Source organism: Boleophthalmus pectinirostris, unplaced genomic scaffold (assembly GCF_026225935.1).
Source record: "Boleophthalmus pectinirostris isolate CB_2022bp ecotype Guang Dong unplaced genomic scaffold, ASM2622593v1 HiC_scaffold_23, whole genome shotgun sequence".
Classification (NCBI taxonomy): domain Eukaryota; kingdom Metazoa; phylum Chordata; class Actinopteri; order Gobiiformes; family Gobiidae; genus Boleophthalmus; species Boleophthalmus pectinirostris.
This window is the reverse complement of record NW_026571207.1, coordinates 35,248,173-35,272,061: the sequence shown is the minus strand read 5'-3', so window position 1 is coordinate 35,272,061 and position 23,889 is coordinate 35,248,173. Positions and strand designations below refer to the sequence as shown.

Below are 23,889 nucleotides of genomic sequence, written 5' to 3'. Positions count from 1 at the left end.
TTTTAGTTGTCACTCGATTCTGTTTGCAGGTTTATGTGACTTTATCAGTGTTGGGGAGTAACAGATTACATGTACCGGAGTTACATAATCAGAGTACAAATTATGAGTAACTGTATTCAGTTACAGTTACTGTTTCAGTGAGTGGTAATTACAATTACTTTGTTGAAATAAATGGATTACACTGTGGTATTTTCTTGTTTTCACATTTGGGGCTATATTCCTTTTTTTTTTTTTTTTTTTTCGGTAATTCCACTCATTGCCGGACACTAAACCAGGTCCAAACCAGGTCTACAACCAGGTCTAAAACAGGATTTAACAGGACTAAAACCAGGTCTAAATCAGGTCTAAACCAGGACTAAAACCAGGATTAAACCAGGTCTACACCAGGACTAAAACAGTTTTTAACTAAACCATGCTGCGTGGACCATGTCTCCTCCTCTTCTATCAATAATATTTTTAATAAAAACTGGGCTTTTTTCATTGTCTTTTAGCAGATAAAACATCTTATGTGAAGATTTCCTCATCTTTGCTTCTCTACAGCAAATCAAGTAATCCAAAGTATTCAGATTACATTACTCACTTTAAGTAATTTAATGGATTATGTTACAAACTACATTTTGGGGTATGTAATCTGTAATCTGTAGGGGATTACATTTTAAAAGTCACCTTCCCAACACTGGACTTTATTATGTGACACTTGTAATTTAGTTGTGTTTCTGTGTCCCTTAGTTTAGTCACTTTTTTTTTTTTTTATAGACCTACATGACCCTTTTTTGGTTAATCTTGTTATTTTGTTTCTTAGTTTAGGTTATTTTGTGTATATATTTTAGACCACTTTTGTTATTTTGCCATTTATATCCCTGTTCATTAAATTATTACTTAATTTATACCATTTTCCATCTTGGTTTTTGTTACTTCGCCACTGTGCCACTGCCTTGTCTTCTACGTATTTTCGAAATCTCATCCTCCACACAGGTATCAGTATTTCCCCAAAATAGTCCTGTATCTTTCTAATAACAAACCTACATTATTACAAGTCAGGTCCCATAAATCTGCATTGTTTTCCCCGTGTTCCCCGCGCTGTCCTCCAGGTTACAGAGTCAGTGTGAGTGATGGGAGCCGCTCATTAAAGCTCCATAAACACGCCATACATCAAAACTGTGTGAAAATACAATCTAATGACCTTCTCCGCGGCCCACACAGAGCGCTGAGTCAGAGCAGGATGAGAACAAACAAATGAGAAGAACCTGGAACACAAGATTGCATTATAGTTATTACCGCGGCAGAGTGGTTAGCCCCCCTGCTGCGATGGAATAGATGTTTTTGAGTGATGCTTGTTCAGAGTTGCAGATTTAAGATGTAGGTATGTGGCCTCGCTCTTACTGCTATGAAAAGTTACTGTAAGTGTCTTAAAGGTCCTATATGACACAGAATGGACTCTTGTGAGCTTTAATCCATGTTAGAATGTTGTTACCTCCTCAAAAACTGACCTGGAGTTGTGTTGTGTTTTGTTTCATTCACATGTTTGACTAATGCCGGGTGTACACTGTGCGATATTTTGGGTCGTGTCACTCAGCCCCAGCTTAAACTGTACGACCAAATCGCAGCGTTTAAAAGTTCACAGCTCACGAATCATGTTCTCACACTGTACAAACCGATGCTCGGATGTGACCTGCCTGCGCACACTGTACGATCACATAACGACCACAAAGAAGAAAACCACGGAATTAGAAAACCACAGATGTGCGGAGACATGATGCTGATCCAGGCAAAAAAACAGATGCACTGCCCTGGCAATTTGTGCCATTCTCTGCGCAGACAAACCCAAAAAGAAGAGGCGACGAATCTGGTCTCAGAAATGGCTGGGCAGACGTGGACAGACGTGGGCAGACGTGGGCAGACGTGGGCAGACGTGGGCAGACGTGGGCAGACGTGGGCAGACGTGGACAGACGTGGGCAGACGTGGGCAGACGTGGGCAGACGTGGACAGACGTGGGCAGACGTGGGCAGACGTGGGCAGACGTGGGCAGTACAGGTTGTCAGTTTTTCAGAGGGAACTGGTGGTAAGTAGCATCAAGTTTTTCACCAAACTTCTGTTCTGTGTTGCTCGATTAGCTGAGCCTCTGTGTCCTGTGTCCAAAAACATTCATATCCTCCTTCTTCTTCTGTGTCCGCACATGCTCAGTCTGACAGATTCTTGCAAATCTGCTCGTGGAACGACTTCAACAGAGCGAAACCCTCACAAGAGGCGACTGGATTTCAAATAAGTTTGATTTTCTTGCGACCTACGAATGCCAATCGGGAGCTGGTCGTGATTGATGCAGGTACTGGGGTTTAGGTAGAGATTATTCAGATCAGAGAGAGGCATTTTAGTGTTCTGTCACACTGACAGCAGTTGGTGTGTACCAAACGTTTTGTTGGTGTGAAAGCTTCAGTCGCACTCGGATCTGCACTAAATTAAGAGGACCGAGACCTCAAAACAGAGTTGATCTAAGTCCACTTGAGTCCACAACAAATGCCAAACTCTGGTGCGGTCCCTCTGGTGTGAATGCTAACTTCAGGTCCAAACCATAGACAATAGGTTGAAACCAACTATTTGAAATGAATCATGGGAGGGCAGGCTCGGACTTGAGCACTCCAAGTGCGTATTGGCCTCACTTCCGAGAGGTCTGGCATGCCGGGGAGCCTCAGCGTCCCCGAGCCACGTGCTGTTGAACCCACTGTGCGCAGGAGCCTTGGATATATGTCAGTCGGACCAGATTTAGTTCTTTTGCAGGTGTGAAAGAACCTCACTGGACTCTATATGCTATATCATATGTTACGACCCCAGCTTGGGTCTGTGTTTTGTGGGTATGTGTTTGTGCTGCTGCTGGCTCTCTCTCCCTCCTCCCTTCCAGATTCCAAAGTTGGAGGGCCAATCAACGAGCTGCACCTGATTGTGGGCGCGGTCCACCACCTTTAAAAGCTGGCTGCTGGAGACTGCTCTTTCTCTTCTCTCCTCTCCACTGTGCAGCCACAACTTTATTTGCACCTTGCTTGTAAATAAATATCTATTTTTGTACTTTTTAAAAACATGTGTGGACTCTCCCTTGTTCGAACCTTGAGCCAGTTTGTAACAAATAACAATTGTATTGCCTGGTCTGGACCAAATAATCAAACTAGCAATGTGAAAACACCCTTAAGTTTATTTCCAACAGATTTTACAGACCGGTGCTGGCAACTCAAATCAGAGACTCATGTGAGGATCACTCTGCTTTCTGATTGGATAATCCAGTGGTCCTATGTCCCATGCAGTATCTTTTATTACAGGTTCTCAATATTGATTTAACCTTTATCACTGTTGTGAAATGTGAAAAAGGTTATCACATGCAAATCAGCAACTGCTGCCAACACGACTCTGCCTTCACACTGATGAAAAACTAGTACTGCTGCCATAGAAAGTACCAGTGAAAATGTCTATTTTTTTTTTTTGGCAGTTTATATAAATCAAAGCTTTGATTAAATAAATTGTGTTTTTCTCCTCAACATTTCATGCTTTGGTTGGCTATAATCAATATAATTACAGAGAAGAAATAAATAATTACAGGAAAGGAAATCATTTATATTTGATTCTATATCATAAACAGGAAATAGGATAAATAAAAATACTATGGCTTTGCATATTCTTATGCTTGACCATATTATTTTGACATGTTTAGAGTCATGCTTTCCTATATTTAAACTCCAGTCCTTTTCTGAGCAAACCTGACCTACAAAGCTACTCCAGCTTTGACCGTTAGAATCCACAGTAACAGCTGACACCTCCACATCCGCCGCGCTCACACGAAGGCCCATTTCAAAAATTCACTATAAACATTTCACGATTTACTGTCCGCAAACGGCGATTATTATTAAACTCTGTTGCATTTCTTTACGATGGCGTGAATACTTTTGAGAGGACACATAAAGCCCAAAATACACCAGAGACATGCGGTCATCACCTGCTCTATTTCTCCCACAGTAAACAGAGCCACAGACAGAAATACCCACGCACATGTGATGGACTTTAAACGTAGTCCAAGGCTCCCCGCGCGGATCATGTGTTCTTCATTAAACGCGCTCTGTCCTCTGCCCGTCTTCATTATGAGTCTATGTTCAGAAGGTAACGTGACAGGGGAGCGGCGAGCTTAAAGGTTAAACTGAATCCGATACACTTTGTGGCTAATATTGTTATGCTACATGATACGACTGGAAGGACAGAGCACATAGCAACAGAGTCGCGTTTGTTAACTGACTTCAACATAAACATGTTTAGTCTATATCATTCTGTTTACATGACTTAGGCTTCACTTCAGACTGCAGCCTGAAGTGACCCAAATCTGATTTTTTGGCCCCTGTGTGACCTGTATCTGATCTTTTATTGACAGTCTGAACCACACAGATCCGATTTTTTCAAATGTGACCCAGGACACTTGGATATGTGCTCCTAAAACCGATACATATCTGATCTTTTGACACGTGACTTCAGTCTGAACGGCCAAAGCGAATTCATCCACCTACACGTTATGAACGAGCCACAAACGTCACTATTCTGCACTGAAGTAGACGAAAATTATTAATGAACTCTGTGTCACTGAAGTGAAGCACATCACCACTCACCACTCAACGGACGTTGCTGCCGCTGCCCCACAAAACACCACGACCAAAAACCTCGTCCTTCTCCTTCTCAATCTCCTCCTTAAAACAAGTAAGTTGTTCATGTTCTGGCTCCGGTACGAGAGGAATTTTAAAATCTCCAGGTGCTCAATGCTGCGTCCATGTTTGGAAAACTTCTGTAAACACAGAGACGCTCGCTGCGGTTGACGTCGTCGTGTCTCCAGTGCTCATGCGGGACACTTTTGGGCCGTTTAATGTTCGCACTGGAGATCACACACAAGTCACATTTAATTGGAAATGTGAACGACCTTGCAAAAACATCGGATTTCACAAAAAATCTGAACTGAGCGTTAAGCCCTGCAGTCTGAACGTAGCCTTATAGTGACCTTAGTTCAAACGATTGTAAGTTTATGCAACATCTCACAAAACAGCGTCAGTAAACCTGCCGTAGACTCTGGGTACATTATTAGCGCCTGGCAACCGCACTGTGAGCGTCACTACTTCCTGTCCAATTGTGCGTCCATGGGGATGTGTCCGAATGTCCACCCTGCTATCTACAGTGTTTGGAGTAACGCCTTATAAAAGTAACGAGTTGCTGCAATTAGTGATGGGCAAATGCAGCCTCGTGAAGCATTGACACCTCAGTCGCAATATTGTCTCAAATGGTTCGACATTGGCACACAGGTGTCTCAGCATCGATGAAGTATTGTTAGTGTAAGAAGACAATACTTGTACAACAACAACAACAACCTTTTTTCCACTTGTAGATGCCGTCGAAAATGAAACAAAAGTCACTAAAATCACCACTAACGTCACACAATACTCCTCACTACCCAACATTTTTAAGAAATATTGGTGCATCTTTTATACTGTAGCAGTTTAGCGCTTGTCAAACCACAGAAGTGCACTGAACACTCTGAACACTCTGAACCAATCACAGAGCGGAACATTCGCTGAACCAATGAAACGCTTCAATACACTGAAGCGTTTGACACGTAGAGTGAAGCAGTAGGGGGAGGGACCGACACTTCCACACTTTGGTCACTGCTGTGAGACGAGCTCCGAGGCAGTGCTTCAGAGCAATTTGTTTCAGAAAGAACGAGACGTGCTCCAGAGCTCCGACTCATTTTCCCATCACTAGCTGCAATGCGTCGCTTTTTACTGTAATGCAGTAATGTGGTATTACAGGGAAAAAAATAGTAATATTTTACTCGGTACAAATGTGAGTAAAGTGCATCACAATGCTTTTTTAACCTGGATTGAAGTGGTGGGTTTTTCGTTTTTCTTCATTCCCTGTAATCACCGCGACATCAGCAGCAGTGAAATGCCACAGGTGCACCGAGTAGACCGAACGGACCGGCGCAGAACTCCGCACTACACGGAACTAACCGCAGCCGACGCCCAATCACGTTCTAGTCCAAGATTAGTCCTGGTTTAGTTCTGGGTTAGACCTGGTTCAATCCTAGTTCAGCTCTAGATTAGTCCTAGTTTAGTCCTGATTTAGACCTGGTTTAGACCTAGTTTAGTCCTATTTTAGTCCTGGTTTGGACCTGGGATCAGTCCTGGTTCAGTCCTGGTTTAGACCTGGTTTAGTCCTGGTTCAGTCCTGGTTTGGACCTGGGATCAGTCCTGGTTCAGTCCTGGTTCAGTCCTGGTTTAGACCTGGTTTAGTCCTGGTTTAGTCCATATATAGCACAAAAGTTCAACATCTTCACAGTTATTTTGATGGGGTTAGGGGGAGGAGCTTATCCAGTTTTATTATAGATCCGTGAGTGACCACTGATGTCCACTACTTTTCAAGGTGCCTTGTGGGAAATTTTGAGTGCACTACTTTTTCACTCGCTGGTCATACAGACACCCCTAAAAATAGCATGACCCCTAAATAGTGCCGTAAGTGGGGAGCAAAAACTACTTTGACAACAATAACATGACCTTTTTAAAAATGTTTCTCTGTCCAGCATGTTTAAATCTTACAAAGGTCACTTGATTGTGGCTGATGTGAGACCTGCATGTTTTAATCAGGTTGAGGAAACATGACTTTATTATAATCTGTGGTGAGGCTCCTCCCTCTGGAATTCTCCTCCTCAAAACTTTTGGAGGGAAAATTCAAATGTAACAGGACACAGGACAGATCCAGGAGCAGAGACACACAGTGTGGAGCAGGAGGATTATGAGAGCTGATCTGGAGGTGAGACTTTTCAAAGATGTTATTTGCTTCTCTGGACTAGAATGACGTCATTGTTAAAACATGTTTGTGGTGTTTTATTTGAAATTAGAGTTAATGTCAGGACTGTTTCCATGAAACAAATTATATTTGACTGTCCATCTACAAGAGTATGATAGTTGTACTCAGATTTTAATGTGTTTGTTCCAGAGTCGTCTACAAACACAGAGTGACGTCCAGAGCTCTGCTGAGCTGTGGGGAAGTTCATGAAAGTTACAGCTGATGTTTCAGAAAAAAGGAAGATGTTTGAGAACCAACAAAACACAGAGCACAGATGAACAAAGTAAGTAAACCAACTAAAATGATTTTAAACAAATGTTTCAAAATGAACTTCTATTGAAACAGTTTTCGTGTTTCTACAGGGTGATGTGGCACTAGGAGACTTTATACCAGATGCCCTCCCTCTTACTGCGTTTAGAGGAAGAAAAACAGCACATGGTGAGTTTTGTTTCTGCAAATACAGTTCTAATGTTCTGGTCCATTATTGTAGTAATAAGTACTTTAAATGTATTTAAACATGTACAACAGAGTAGATCATCAGAATGTGATCATGTTATTTGTGTGTCCACAGAGACCAGAGCTTCTTCACTGGAATAAATCTTCACACTGTCCAGCTCCAAACTGTGTGTCTCTGTGTGTGTTTGATTCTGTTAAGACAAGACAGAACTGTGGAAAACTAAAGACTGTTTTTGTATTATTTTATAGAATTACATCAATTAAATTACATTATACATACTTATACATTTCATGATAAGGTAACATGAGATAAATATGCCTATTCAGCATGATTTGATCAAATTTCATCTACATGAAAAAGTGACGTTCATGTTCTGAGAAAAATATGTGTAGAGAGGATCGAAATAAGTTTCAAAGCCTAAACATAATTTTATTGCATGCAACCGTTTGCCATAACTTTTTTACGCAAATCCAACAACCTTTTTTTTTCCAGTCTATATGTACAATTTAAAAATGTTGTTAAAATTTGGTTGATGCCGTTTAACAACATAGAAACAGGAGAAGAGTTGAACACGAGGAAATGTCCAAAATGATCTGAGTCAGTTTGAGTGAAATTGTAGTTTGCAGTGACACAAACCGTGATTCATGAACAAAACAAAGTGAAGGCCGAGAGCAGCTCTGAGCGCACACTTCAGCTGCTCATTCATATGCACATGGACATCTTTTCTTCTTCAAACTCTGACCTCTCTCTGTCCTCCACTCCTCTCCTCTCATCTCTCTCTCTGATTTACTCTCCTTCCTTCTCTTTTCTTTCTTCTCTTTTTCATTCATCGATTTCTTTCTTCTTGCCCTCTTCTCTCCGTCCTCCGCTCCTCTCTTTCTGAAGTGACCCAAATCCGATTTTTTGGCCCCCATGTGACCTGTATCTGATCTTTTAATGACAGTCTGAACGACACAGACCCGATTTTTTCATATACGACCCAGGACACTTGGATATGTGCTCCTGAAACCGATACATATCTGATCTTTTGACATGTGACTTCAGTCTGAACGGTCAAAGTGCATTCATCCACCTATATGTTATCAACAAGACACAAACGTCACTATTCTGCGTTGAAGTAGGAGAAAATTGTTAATGAACTCTGTGTCACTGAAGTGAAGCACATCACCACTCACCACTCTTGGCTCCGTCTCCACATCCACACGTTCCTTTCAACGGACGTCGCTGCCGCTGTCCCACAAAACACCACGGCCAAAAACCTCGTCCTTCTCCTTCTCAATCTCCTCCTTAAAACTAGTAAGTTGTTCATGTTGTGGCTCCGGTACGAGAGGAACTTTAAAATCTCCAGGTGCTCGATGCTCACGTCCATGTTTGGACAACTTCCGTAAACACAGAGACGCTCACTGCGGTTGATGTCGTCGTGTCTCCAGTGTCACATGTGGGACACTTTCGGGCTGTTTAATGTTCACACTGGAGTCACATACAAGTCACATTTAACTGGAAATGTGAACAACCTCGCGAAAACATCAGATTTCACAAAAAAATCTTAATTGAGCGTTAAGCCCTGCAGTCTGAACCTAGCCATAAATACATTTGTGTCTGTCCAATCAGAACCTTCCCCACCTCCAGACACTGAGTGGAATTAAATAAAGGAGATTTAACGTGTTTTCTATGTAAACCTCATTTCAGAATTATTATTTCCATCTAAATTTGAAGGAGAATATTTTAATTCCGAACTAGAGCAATGTCCTCCACTTCCTCTCTGTCTCTCCTTATCATTCAGTCATCTCTATCTTTCTTTCATCTCCTCTCTGTCCTCCACTCCTCCTCCTCCTCTCTTTTTCTTTAATTGAAATCACTTAATGAAATCCCTCAGTTGGGCTCTTCTCCAGATCGTTCAGAATAGATTGCGTTCACAAACACATGGACACATTAGCAGGAGGCACTGTTGCTGAAGCCCTGTTGTTTTGTTTTTTTCAATAGTTCATTCCTGTTGCCGTCAGCAGGTGGAGCTCTAACACAAATCTCAAATCTAATACCTGAAGTAAAGATGGGACTTTGCTTTTAAAGTGTTTTGTGTTTTTTTCCCCCCAAATGTACTCATCATTTTATGTTCTAAAATCAAATCCAAGCACCAAGGTGACCCCAAGATGTATTTAAAAGCCAGTACAGACCAAATGTAAAAGCTTAAAGGGGCTGTATTTGATTTTTACTGTCTTATAAACATGAAAAACAGTATAAGACTACGTTCAGACTGCAGGGCTTAACGCTCAATTCAGATTTTTTTATGAAATCCGATGTTTTCGCGAGGTCGTTCACATTTCCAATTAAAATGTGACTTGTATGTGACTCCAGTGTGAACATTAAACGGCCCAAAAGTGTCCCGCATGTGCACTGGAGACACGACGACGTCAACCACAGCGAGCGTCTCTGTGTTTACAGAAGTTGTCCAAACATGGATGTGAGCATTGAGCACCTGGAGATTTTAAAGTTCCTCTCGTACCGGAGCCAGAACATGAACAACTTACTTGTTTTAAGGAGGAGATTGAGAAGGAGAAGGACGAGGTTTTTGGTCGTGGTGTTTTGTGGGACAGCGGCAGCGACGTCCGTTGAAAGGAACGTGTGGATGTGGAGACGGAGCCAAGAGTGGTGAGTGGTGATGTGCTTCACTTCAGCGACACGGAGTTCATTAACAATTTTCACCTACTTCAGTGCAGAATAGTGACGTTTGTGTCTTGTTGATAACGTGTAGGTGGATGAATGCACTTTGACCGTTCACACTGAAGTCACATGTCAAAAGATCAGATATGTATCAGTTTCAGGAGCACATATCCAAGTGTCCTGGGTCACATTTGAAAAAATTGGATCTGTGTCGTTCAGACTGTCAATAAAAGATCAGATACAGGTCACACAGGGGCCAAAAAATCGGATTTGGGTCACTTCATGCTGCAGTCTGGACGTAGCCTAAGTTCATTGTAAACAGTTTGCAGTGCTCCAGAGTTCTTCCTCACTTACCTTATCGAATTATTCACTGCGATGAGTTTATAAGAGTTTTTCACAACTATCAGAGGCCAGCATGGAGTTCTGCCATCATGGTAACAGCAACTAGCATGTTAACACTGTACTTCCTGATTCTCAGACAATAAAATGCTTCACAATTAGACAGGACACGGCAGACTTAGGCTACGTTCACACTGCAGCCTGAAGTGACCCAAATCAGATTTTTTTGGCCCCTATGTGACCTTTATCTGATCTTTTAATGACAGTCTGGAAAACACAGATCAGATTTTTTTTCAAAGGCGACCCAGGACACTTGGATATGTGCTCCTAAAACCAATACATACCGATCTTTTGACATGTGACTTCAGTCTGAACGGTCAGGTTGCAATCATCCCACCTACACGTCATGATCGGAGGTTAGTGAGTTTATTCATATTTGGGGCGATCGCTGTATTCAGGACAAATTGGAGGGGTCATATCGGAAGTAGACGGTTTTTTAAATGACTGCCAAAAAAAAAGGCAGAGTGTTGCTACAGGGAAATGCGAGGAGACTAAAAAGACTCAAACGAAGCGGCCGACGTGTAACCTGTCCATTTTACCAAGAATTGGACCAGATTTGTGAGACAAGCCCAGCGTTTAGACGACGTCCGTAAACACTGAGCGCGCTCGCTGTGTGTAACGTCGTTGTTTCCTCCAATGCTCGTGCGGGACACTTTTGTGGAGTTTAAAGTTCCGGTTTAAAGAAACCGGTCAAGGTCACTTGAAGGTCAAGGTAACCAAGATCAAATATGCATTTTTGGTCATAACTCCGTGAAGGATGGAGCTCGAGCAACGGGAGTGTCTCAAAATCTCAGAAAAATTATGATCTATTTGTAATTGTATGTATTTGTATAATCAAATATGAATAGTTTTTGAGATAATCACTAATTCGAACAGTTCCTTTCTCTTTCAGTGAAGCCGTTAAAATTCTAATTGGAACAAAATTTTTTTTTATTTCTTATTTTTCTGGTGATACACAACACACTGATCTACAGTCACACAACTAACACACACACAACTCATGAAAAATGACATTTTGGTTCCACACTAGTAAACACAGACATTCTCATGTGTGACCAAGATCACACACATGTTCATGGGCCTGTACAGATACACACATTACATTGTGGATATAATGATCCTGTCATATGGGCTGGGCTCCTCATAAACTGTTTCTGTGGTGATGAACTGAACCACCAATGCCTCATGGGGACCAGGTTGTTATCTCTAATTGTGCTTGTTGGAAATGTGAACAACCTCACAAAAAATCAGATTTCCCAAAAAAATAAAAAAATAAAAAAATCCGAATTGAATTGAGCATTAAGCCGTGCAGTCTGAATGTAGCCTTATTTTGACCTCAAGAACTGCAATGGAGAAAGACTGCTTTTTCTCAAACACATCGGGAAAATCAGGTACAGTCCTTTTAATATTCACTCCACTTTTGGCTCAGAATCGATAGTTTTTGCATATTTCTTTGTTCTCTTTTGTTTGGTTTCTTCCATGTGTGTTGTGTCCATGGGAGTGGTGACTGCAGTGTCAGTGTGGTGTCTGCATGATGTGCAGAGGATGAGTCATGTATGAAACATACATAAAGCGACACAGATACAGACACACAGAGACACACAGAGCTGGGCTTTTCACCACTGGAACACACTGTACCGTACTCACATCTCCACTCACAACACGTGAGTTTTGGCTTTCAACACGTGTTCATAAAGAGGATTTAAAGGGCCCGTCTTACACACCATTTTCTAATCTGTGTTCTAATGTTGTTTCCTCATCACAGACACACCTGGAATTGTGTTCTGTTTCTCTCAAACATGACTTGTGGTGTCATACAGGAAGTACTCCACTGTGTTTTTAAATTCCATACACCTTCACTAGGATCATTTGGATGATTTTTGCTGTCGAATTGCCAATTTTCAGTTTAGGACTCCCGGGTGGAACACCTCCTGAGGGAGAGGCCCCGGAGGCATTCAGAACAGATGCCTGAACCAGCTGAGCTGCTCCTCTCGATGTGGACGAACAGCGGCTCTACTCCGAGCTCCTCCCGTGTGACTGAGCTCCTCACCCTATCTCTAAGGGAGCGCCCAGCCACCCTGCGGAGGAAACTCATTTTGGCCGATTGAAGTTACTTCCTAAAATAATAAAAGCGTGCAAAGAATCCTCATGTTGAAATGATGTAAAGAGATGATTTTTTGGGCCACTCCTTGAATCATGTGAATCTTTGATCTCGTTTGCCACGTTTACATGAGAGCTTTAATTCCAAATAAAAATCACTTAATTCTGAAAAAAAAAAAAAGATTCTGCTTTAAAAAAACATGTAAACGCTTAATTCTTAATGAAAATTCTTCATTTATTGCTCGATCATGTAAAAGTCTTAAAAATAATTTGGGTCATTCTGACACAATTTCGACGATCCACCAGTCCTGTCTTCGGACTTTCATCCACGTCTCTTTGGATTTGTGAGCAGGATGTGGGAGTGGGCTGAGGTAGAGCAGCCTCAGTCTCACTTTGTCTTCTTCCTCCTTCTCCGACACACTCTTCCCTTTTTGTATTTTTGTATCATGTTTGTGTCCGTGGTGTAACGACAAACCGAGATGACAAAAAAGCCAGTAGCAGCTGATGTGTGTGTTTTCTTCCGATCGATGTAAATATGTTGGTGTCTCTGTCCAATCAGAACCTTCCCCACCCCCAGACGCTGAGCAGAATTAAATAAAGGAGATTTAACGTGTTTTCCCTGTGAACCTCAATTCAGAATTATTATTTCCACATAAACTCGAAGGAGAATAATTGAATTCCAAACTATTTAATTCAGAACAATTTGGAATGAAAAAACATAATTTAAATGTGGCCAGTGACAGTGCTCCACATTTGAACATTCAGATCATACCAGAGGAGATGGTTCTGACCCACGAGGCACTAACCCAATGTACTGCCCTTAAGATCACAGTACACCGATACTAAATATACTATTTACTACTGCATACTGCTCAGGCCAAACGTGAGAACTACTGTAACACGGCTGGGGCGAGGTCAAATATAGACCAGAACAGAACCAGAAGAGGACAGTTCTCAGTTACATTTACTCAAGTACATTACAGCGCCCATCACAGATTGGATTACTCATTTGACTAAAACACATGTGAGCTCAATATATTTTAGATTTGACTAAAAATTTTATACATTTTTCCTTGGTTTGACACTTTTTTCACATTTCAAACTCAAAAACTGCCAAAACTTAAATGCACAACATTATAATACCCCCTCTTTAACTTTTGTTTTGCGGTTCTTACCCGAGTAGTTTTCTGAAAGTACCGTTTTATTTGAGGAAAACATTTTACAGAAGAAGAACTCCTCCTTCGTTATTCTTCCCACTTTAAGTCATTCTAGGAACAAAAGCTTTATGTTGACAATAAGAAATGATTTGAACATTTCTGTTTCTTGCTCAGATAAGGTTTAGGTACATTCACACTTTACTGACCACATCCATTGGGACTAAACCAAGAGTATACTCGGTGTCGGCGGCAAGGTGGGGCATTTGAGGGCCGTGCCCCCCCTAGCGGCCACTGGTGCCCCACCCCCCAACAGGCCGTTATTATTACTATTTTAAAATGATTTTGATTTGTGCATTTCACTTCGGGCTGAGGGCACAAACTTTACTGTGACATCAATGACATCACAGTCTCTGTTTATTTAGTGTAGTGTGATTGGACAACTGTCCTGTCACTCACGTCACGTGTTACGTTGTGTTGTTGCGTAAAGTTTGCGCTTGGCTGTTCATTGTGCTCTGATCGACATTGTTCAGCCAATACTAACCAAAATGTCTGTTTTCTGTTATTTGTTTTAATACTATAGACTAGATATATATATAATACATATATTATTCATAATATATATTTATAATTTTGGCCTTGGTGCCCCTCCCAAAAATTATACCACCAGCTGCCACTGGTCCTGGTTTTAGTCCTGGTTTAGTCCTGGTTTAGTCCCTGGTCCCTCAAGTCTCAGGTCTCTATAGGACAGGACTGGACGGCGACTCGCGTACCACGTTCACTACAGCCCTGGTGCTGTCCGATGCGTGGCTATTTCTAGTTCAAGGGTGTTTTTGACGAGAGGCTGTTGTTTAATGTTTACAACCAGTGGCCTTATTGTTTTTTAATAAACCTCAACCTTTTATTATTGTCTTGTGTGCGTATCGTCTACCACAGCCTCAACAACTATTGCAGCTAATAATAATAATTTTAATATAATAATTATAATAACAACACATAATTAGCCTAATACTGTTAAAGAAAAACGTGTTTGATAGCATGTCTGCTGTGTATGACTCCACCACGTTAAAATATTTCTCAAATGACAGTGCCCCCCCTGCTGGTGACCCATGCCCCTCCAGTAGATGTGCTCTGACGCCGACTCTGACTAGACCAGAACTAAACAAGGACTAGACAAGGACTAGACCAGGACCAAACCAAGACTAGACCAGAACTAAACAAGGACTGGACCAGGACTAGACCAGGACTAGACCCAAAGCCAAACCAGGACTAGACCAGAACTAGACCAGGACCCAACCAAGTCCTCCTCAAACCTGAAGTGGGTTCATCTTAGGACTAAATAAAAGTGAGCTTGAACGCACAGTTGGTTTCTCATTTTTGTGTCTGTTCTTTGTAAATACCATTTGTCCAAAGATTAATGATTTGTCCTTCAGATCACATTAACCCCACATGATAAATCAGATGTCACGCCCAGACAGTAACTTTTGCAATTACTCAGCAGTTATTTCCCCAAATAATTGTCTTACTTGCATCATTTCTTGGACCAATCAGTCAAATTTATTATCATTTATTAGAAAGTCATAAAAGCATTGAAATATGTACAGCTTTTTTTTTTAATGGTTGAAGCAACACAATGAAATCAACTACTTTGTACTTCTATTTGAGTAATACGACGTTGAAGTAATTGTACTCTTTAAGGTAGAGTGACCACACGTCTCTATTTACCTGGGACATTCCCAGTTCTGAGCCTGTGTCCCCTGTCCCAGCAGATTTATACAAAACCACTGACCAGTTTTATACAAGAAATGTCCCAGGTGTCCCTATTTTTGACCAATCTGATCCCTGCCAACAGTAAAAAGAGACATAAACTGTCATTTGTTTCGGTAAAATACAAAAAAGCTGCTTAAAAACAACCAAAACACAAAGAAAATGTGACTGTAAAGGCTTTGCACCATCACGTGTCCCCCATGGCAACGGACACACTATGTCATTGACTTCAGCAGCATCGGAGATTTGCTATTTCAATTGTTTCATAGTTTATTTAATGAGAGAAACACATTTACTGAACTAAAATGTAAAAAGAAAACATTTGCAGTGTGAGTGGCAGTAGAAACTGTATCTTCCAGTGCACATATAAACATGTCACTCGTCGTAGGACAGATGTTTTCTTTATTGTCTTGTTTATCCACAACTATGTCTTCTAGAATTAATCACTTTTTGTGAGCGGATCTTTTCATGGTCGATTCTTTCGAGGTTCGGCTCACAGACTCTTCGACTCGTGCTCCATGTTGATCACAGGAGCCCAGTGTGGGTTCGTTGAATTGTAAACTAGTGCGGGTTTTCCTGGATAAATTAATGAAATTTTAGTTCAGTAAATGTGCTTCTTCCGTCCATCCATCCATCCATTTTCGTCCGCTTATCCGGGGCTGGGTCGCGGGGGCAGCAGCCTAAGCAGGGACTCCCAGACTTCCTTCACCCCAGACACTATGAAACAATTTAAATGGCAAATACCTTGATGAAACTTCAGGTGTCTTGATGAAATCTCTTCATGGTTTATGTTCTCTAGCCATAATTCCGCGTCTTGTTTTGATAATTCCCTTGTTTGAGCTCCTGATGAGTCATTTCCAGAGGAACAGTGAAGAAATGGTTCGTTTTATCCCTTCCAGAGCGTCTAGAACAACCAAATACACAACAACACCTGCCCATGTTTCTCCGATGCTGCTGAAGTCAATGACATAGTGTGTCCGGTGTCATGGCCGCGTAGGTACCGTTGCTATAGGGGTCACATGACGGTGCAAAGCCTCTATACTGACTCACATTAGTCATGAATGCAGAACAGTTTTCCTTAATTTACGCACTCGTTTCACAATTTTATTATTACCAACCACCAAAAAACCAGGGACGTCCCAGTTTTTTAGTTTGAAAATCTGGTCACTCTACCTTAAGGCTGCAGAATTTGCCCGATTTAGGCTGCGATTCAGTTCTCTCTGAGTTCAAGGAGGCTGAACCCTAATTTGTGTCTTTGCGTGATTTTGAAGCTGCTGCACTCCTCGTGTGTGTGTGTGTGTGTGTGTGTATGTGTGTGTGTGTGTGTGTGTGTGTGTGAGTGTGTGTGTGTGTGAGTGACTCTGAGCTGCTCTATCAGGTCATAACAGTGCTGCACCAGCCAATAAAACAGAGCCGTCAGGGGCAGGAGAGTGACAGACACAGAGACACAAAATAGAAACTCAGGAAATAACAAGAATAATGAGAAGACTTCCTCACCTCTTGTAAAGTTATAAACTTAAACTGCATCCAGTCCACAAAACTGTGCTGTGAATCCAGTTTGAGGCGTTCTTTAAAAGTAAAAAGGTATGAGTAGTTCCTCAAGTGTGTCTGTTTACATCCACACAGCGCACGGATCGAGCTGAAGCTGCAGATTAGCCACTGTGCCTCTACTTCCTGTGGACTTTAACTTAACCTTCTGTGCATTAAAAATTGTGTATCTGAAGTTTTACACCACATTTCACAAATAATAATAACACAGTTTGACTTGTATCCAAACTAGAAGTGCAGTGTTCAGAGAGAGCGGTTTTACTGTAGACAGGAAACATCAGACACAATCACGCTCACAACTTTAAGCGTCTGTTCCGCAGACAGATCCCACTGCAGTCTTTGGGATCGGAGATTTAAAATCTCATAAGATTCTCCTCGTGTCTGTGGTGTGCAAGTTTTTTGCAAGTTTAAAAATCGTTTAAAACCAAAAAAATCCTGCAGTGTGTGGCGGCTTTACTTGAGTTTCATATTTAGTTCTAAGACTCAGATCAGTATGAGCCAAAGGTGTAAGGTTAAAATAGATTTTCCTGATAAAAATGTTGTGAGACTATAGAAAACGTTGCAGTACAACTTCTGAGCTATTTACTTTTGAAGAGTATATATACACACTACTTTTTTTGTCTGGTAAATTTTAGATAGATAGAGAGAGAGAGAGTCTTCATTCATTTTGATCTAAAACAATTTGAAAACAGAAACAGGTCCACTGACTTCTGATTCAAAACCACAGAATTGATTCTCACTTGCCTCCAACGCCGGCCCCGTCTCAGATCTGTGCTTTTCCCTTTAGTTTGTGATTGATTAGATTGCAGATAAATAAAGTGGCACGTCCTCCATCAGAAACTGTAACTTTACAAAACTGTAATCTGAAACCGTGAAAAAAAAGTTGTGGTTTCTGATGTTTTGTTTCGAATTTTTTTTATTTTTTTTTACCAGATCTTTATTGTTTTTTAATATAACAAAAACAATACACAAACCAACACAACACAACACAACAGGTCCAGGACAAAATTAAATAAATGAAAGATTAGTGCTCATCTAACTCTACCACATCAAACTCAGACAAACCCAAAACAACAATATCACTTAGCCACTCAATGGTCAGATACTGTTTGGTTCAAAAACTGAATAGTTTTTTCTTTTGCATTATGGATACGCGCTGTGGACAATTCTAAGTAAGCAATGTCCATAAATGAAAGTCCCCACTGGCGATGTGATAAAGAGTGAGGGGGTTTCCATCTAACAGCAACCATTCTTTTAGCAGCTGTAAGGCCCACCAGAAAAACCTTTTCTTGCTCTTTACTCAAGCCGAGCAGAGACATGTCATTCAGAATCAAAACCAAAGGTGAACAGGGAACATTAGTAGATATTAGAAGAGACAGACTATTACTTTTTACCTTCCAAAAGTAAAAAAACCCTGGGCATTCCCATTCCATGTGGAAATAGGTACCTAATGAATTTGTATGGAAAAGAGTACAATTTGGATCAGTTCTGGATTTCATGTTGAAAAGTCTGCGGGGTGTCATATATGTCCTGTGAATAAAGTTCAGATGTATCTGTTGATGGTTTGGATTCTTAGATGAGCAAAGCACCGAGTCCCATATTGCTTCCCAGTTAAAATTCAGAGGTAGATTAGGAATATCGTTCCTCCATCCAAGATCCAGTTGCAACGGAACATAAATATTTTCCAGAATGTTTTGTTTCAGAATTTTATTGTACTAAAAAACATTTGTCCTTTTTTCAAGTGGCCTCGCAGCTCCACAAACCTGACTCTTATTTGAAAAAAAATCCCGTTTCCATAAAAATGTTGTTCCATAGACTTTAATCTTTCACAGTATGACATAAAAAGTGTCTATGTCCGTTGAGAACGTTCCAAATTCATGCAGATGAAGTGCCACCTCCAGAAAGTTACAGTGTACCTAAAAAAAAACCACACTGACACACATTTGAGTAACCCTTTATTATTAGTCTGTTTACATCTCCAAAGCTCAAAACACTCTGTTCCACCTTGTGACATCATGAAGCGGTTAACACCTTTTACCTTTTGTTCAGGAGAGATTTGCAATTCCAGGTTTGAAATGATCCAAATGATTCTAATGAAGGTGTATGGAGTTTAAAAACACATAATGGAGCACTTCCTGTTTTACCACATGACATCACAAGGTGCAACAGTGTATTTTCTTCTTTGAGAGAAGAACTCAATAACATTATAACATAGATCAGAAAATAATATGGCCCTTTAACTGCCATATTCTCTTTTTCCTTTCAGTTGAGTTTATTATGAAAACAAAGAACCTACAAATGTAAAAGTGCAAGGCAAAACTGGTAGTACATGCCCACATGCTGTAGTCACCTGCCACCCATGTTTACTCCACACAGAATCACCCAAGCAGAAAGACATTTAGCAACTCTGTGAAAATAAGGAGCCAAGGTTAAAATCTGGGTCAAGGTCTAGTCTGTAGCGAGGCAGACACACGGGGAATGCAACTCTCGCAAAGACGACGACCATTTTGAACATGGAGCCGGTATGTTGCGTGGTCAAGGGCGTGTGCAGATGTAAAGATAGAAGGGACATGATCGCTCAAAGCATCTTGTGTCAGCTGATCTTCTATCCCATGTTACACTATGTTCTGTTCTATGTTCTAATGTTTCCTCATCACAAACAGACCTGCAGTTGTGTTTGTTTCATTCACACATGTTTTCAGACAAATCCTGCACATTTAGGCTGAGTTCTTCTCTCAAACAGACACTCTGGCTGCGTTCACACTGCAGCCTGAAGTGACCCAAATCTGATTTTTTGGCCCCTATGTGACCTGTATCTGGTCTTTTAATGACACAGATCCGATTTTTTCAAATGTGACCCAGGACACTTGGATATGTGCTCCTAAAACCGATACATATCTGATCTTTTGACATGTGACTTCAGTGTGAACGGTCAAACCGCATTCATCCACCTACACGTTATCAACAAGACACAAACGTCACTATTCTGCGCTGAAGTAGGCAAAAATTGTTAATGAACTCCGTGTCACTGAAGTGAAGCACATCACCACTCACCACTCTTGGCTCCGTCTCCACATCCACATGTTCCTTTGAACGGACGTCAGAAAATCAGACCTAGGTTTTCTCTAGAACACAATCCCTCTCCCCCATCGCCATAGTGACATGTTCTAGAACATCCAGCTGTATATAAGCACCAAACTGGACCAAACCAGTTCATTTCTAACCGAGACACTGACGAGTACAGTCACACATTATGGCAGAGAGACAAAGCTTCAAAATTTTTACTCTTTGCAGAGCTACACAACCACGTTCAGGTAAGTTTCTACTTCATTTGATGTGTTTTGACCAATGGGAATTGACATTTTGGTAGGTTGAAGGTTTGTGGCAGGTTTTGTTGTAACTATTTGTCTCAAACATAAACTTATTCTAATACCTTTCTTAACACGTGATTGTTTAGTGCTTTTTGAAAGGTAAAACAAGTTACGGGTTCACAGTTAAGTGTTAGGCCAGTGCTACAAACACCGAAGTCTTTCACTGTAACAACTTCTCAGTGTAAAGTGGGTACAGTAGCCCAAAACGTGAACTTCTACTTAAGTAATATTATTTTGAAGTACTGCTACTTGTACTTAAGTAGAAGTTAAAAGGTGTACAAGAAAGTAAGAAGTAAGAGTTAAACTGTATTTGTGGAAACAACTGCTCAGTAAGATGTGGCACCTGGTTTGTGATTTAAAGTTGATGTAATCGGAAGGACAAAACATAAAATAACGCACAAAATCTGGTGTTTTCAAAGGTTACACAACAAATATTAGAAAAACTAAATCATATCTGAAGGAGCGGTGCAAGAAACACAAATGTTCAAATCGTTTCACGTTGTCAACATGAAGCTTTTGTCACTTGTAGACTTACTCACAGTGGGAAGAGAAGCCATAACTTTTACTTGAGTAAGAGTACAGTTACACTCACATATTTTACTGAAGTAGTAAAAGTATAGAGTGTGAAAAATACTCTGAGAAGTATTCAAAAGTTACTCAAGTAAAAGTGATCTACCCACATGTACTGTTCAATACACAATTCAATCACTGTTGGCGTTCTCTTAAAGGAAGTGTACGTAAGATTTCTGCAGGTTTAGGCTCTGGTAACACAGGTTCAGTTGTGTTCATTTGTTACTGTAGTAACTTTTTTTTTTTTTTTTAAACAGTAAGAGCACAGGCTACATACAGTTCCTTTGAGTAACACATTTGAGCCTTCTCTGCAAAAGTATCTGCAGTCAGGACTACTTTACATTTACACATGAAATAAGTAGTATTGTTGAAGTAAATAAAAACACATTGTGACATGTGTGTGTACTGTTTTGCAGATTTCCAGATGAACTCAAAACCCTTGAGCAAGCTGGAGATCATGTCATCTCTCCCCATAGAGTACAGGTTCATCAAATACCTGAGAGAGGAGCATTTGGCCAAGTGGTCCAGTGTCGGATCAAGGACACTTTACAGGACGTGGCTGTCAAACTGCCGTTGTTTCAGCAGGACACCAAGGACGAGGTAAGACATTTAGATTTTTGATATGATTTAAAGGTGCACTATGTAACTTTTCTGGTGGAGGGTATGTACAACCTGCTTTTCTTTATGGAGTGACGCCAAGTTACAGGTCAGAACTGTGGATAGGCAATCACAGTAAGAATCCAGTGTTGAAATTTTATGAAATAGTTTTTGCCGCGTTTTTCTGACTAAAAAAGCTAAATCAAACTAAAACAACAAAAAATAATTACATCATTTCTGTCAACTAAAAATGACTAAAAGCAGTTCACTAGTAAATCCACACTGGTATCTGTCTCCGTATTTTTATAAAGATTGATATCAGTCTGGCCTCACGCCCCCTGTCGCGCCTCGAGCCTGGCCAAATGTGATCATCCAATCAGATTTGTTTATTTCAGTGACACAAGTGAAATGAAGGAGCTCATTGGTCACTTATCATTTACAAATAAAATCAAAGAGATAAGTGATTCTGCAGAATATCCACTATACAATATTTTTCTCGTTTATTTGTTCCAATACGGACGGACCAAGCGTGTCCCTGATTGGCTAATCCACCTGTCAGTCACACCCATCTGAAAACGAGATTCACCAGTGACATCTTTCACATCTTTCTGAAGTATTAAAAGTGTGTATTATGGATCCCAGGCAATAAAAGTAGAAATTTCATTGACTAAAAGTAGCCTGTTCACATTTTACCAAATAAGAATATATGTTCCATGAAGCAATGGGCTTCAATTTATAACAGTAAAAAAAATAAATAAATCAAAAGTAGTCTATTGTGCATTTAGTCAAGTACAACTTTGTCGACTAAAATGTAACTAAATAAAGCAAGACAGAGAAGATGGACGCTTTACTGTGAACCTTTCAAGACATAACATCTAACAGCTGAAACTCTCCACCAGAAAAGTTACACAGTGCCTCTTTAATGACGCATCTTTTTACCTCGGTGCCTAATCTGATTTCACTGAACTCTTGTCTCTGTTTGTTCAGATTTCCATCCTCACTCGACTGATGGAGGAAGGATGTGACCAGAGAAACATCGTCACATTTTTGGAGGCGTTTGACACTCGTTTGGGGAAAGTCATGATCTTTGAAGCGCTGGACATGTCTCTGTACGATTACCACAGAACAAACGCCCCACTGCGCCTCTCTGATGTCCGCACCATCACCAAACAGGTACTACCCCAGAGAAAAGTAACTCAGTATGCATTTATGGGAAGGACACTTTGAAAATATATTTAGTTACATTACTATTCCAACTTATCCATATATGAAAGCTGGGACAACATATTTTTGGGGTCAGCATTTATCATGGGTGTTCTTTCTTTTCATTACTAGGACATTTCTGGTTATTTTTTGATGATAAGATCTTATTTAAGTCGTAAAAGGTTGAAAAACTAACTTCAGTGACTCATTACAGATGCAAACTAAGAACTAAAGTTTTTAGATTCTGCTGTTTATTTATGGCATTAACGATATTGAGATTTAGAATAGTTCTTGTGGTTTAAATATGCTCTTGGGTTTTTGTGTCAGTGCCGTACATTAATTTCAATATTAGACACTGCCAAACTTTATTGATACATGAGGGAAATTACTTGTAAATGATCCTTAATCATCTGTATTTACTTATTGTGACAGTCCCAATACGATCCTACAAATGAACTTGAACTGTCCGTTTTATACTCCTAACCCTGCTCATTGTATCCCGCACAGGTGGCCACAGCCTTGGATGCGCTCAAAGAGATGTCCATAATCCACGCGGACATTAAACAGGGAAATGTGATGGTGGTGGATCACAGACAGAGGCCCCCGCAGGTCAAACTCATCGACTTCGGTTTGGCCAGGCCCGCAAAGGAGGCCAAACTGGGCAGGAGGATCCACCACGTGTGCCACAGTAGGTCTCAAAAAGTAGAGAAAGGACATAACCGGGAATACAGTGGTGGGACATACAGGGATGGACTTGGGATATTTAAAGACGGGGTATTTGACTTTTATGGGCTTTTAACCTCTTACACATAACATATTTAGATCACCATGCTTGCTTTTATTGTTTTGAAAATGCTATATTTGCTCATCTGACCCACTGCTCTTAATGTCTCTCTCCTCTCCAGACCCCCTGAAATCATTCTGGGTTTGCCTTGGAACGAGGCCGTGGACGTGTGGTCCCTGGGGACCATGTTTGCCGACCTGTGGTTAGGAATTAAATGATTCCCCAACACCACTGAATTTGAGGCGGTAAGTCATCGGACAAGCGTAGATCATGAAAACCCTTTTTTCTTCTTTTTGAATTTGACATACATATTAAAGGTGCACTACGTAACTTTTCTGGTGGAGGCTCTGATACCTGATGGTCTCCATGAGGATGGCATTGCTTTGTCTGAAATATTCCTCAAAATGGCAATTAATCTG

At 40.8% G+C, this 23,889-nt stretch overlaps 1 protein-coding gene across 1 annotated transcript in view; it reads left to right on the top strand.

The window, feature by feature from the left end:
* Positions 1-23,688, top strand: part of LOC129410607 (homeodomain-interacting protein kinase 1-like) — a 29,259-nt gene extending 5,571 nt beyond the window's left edge. Inside the window, exons 2-5 of the mRNA XM_055159091.1 lie at positions 21,303-21,486; positions 22,471-22,656; positions 23,194-23,378; positions 23,592-23,688. Coding sequence (XP_055015066.1) covers positions 21,303-21,486; positions 22,471-22,656; positions 23,194-23,378; positions 23,592-23,688 — 652 coding nt within the window. The remainder of the gene's footprint in view (positions 1-21,302; positions 21,487-22,470; positions 22,657-23,193; positions 23,379-23,591) is intronic.
* The last annotated feature ends 201 nt before the right edge of the window (positions 23,689-23,889 follow it).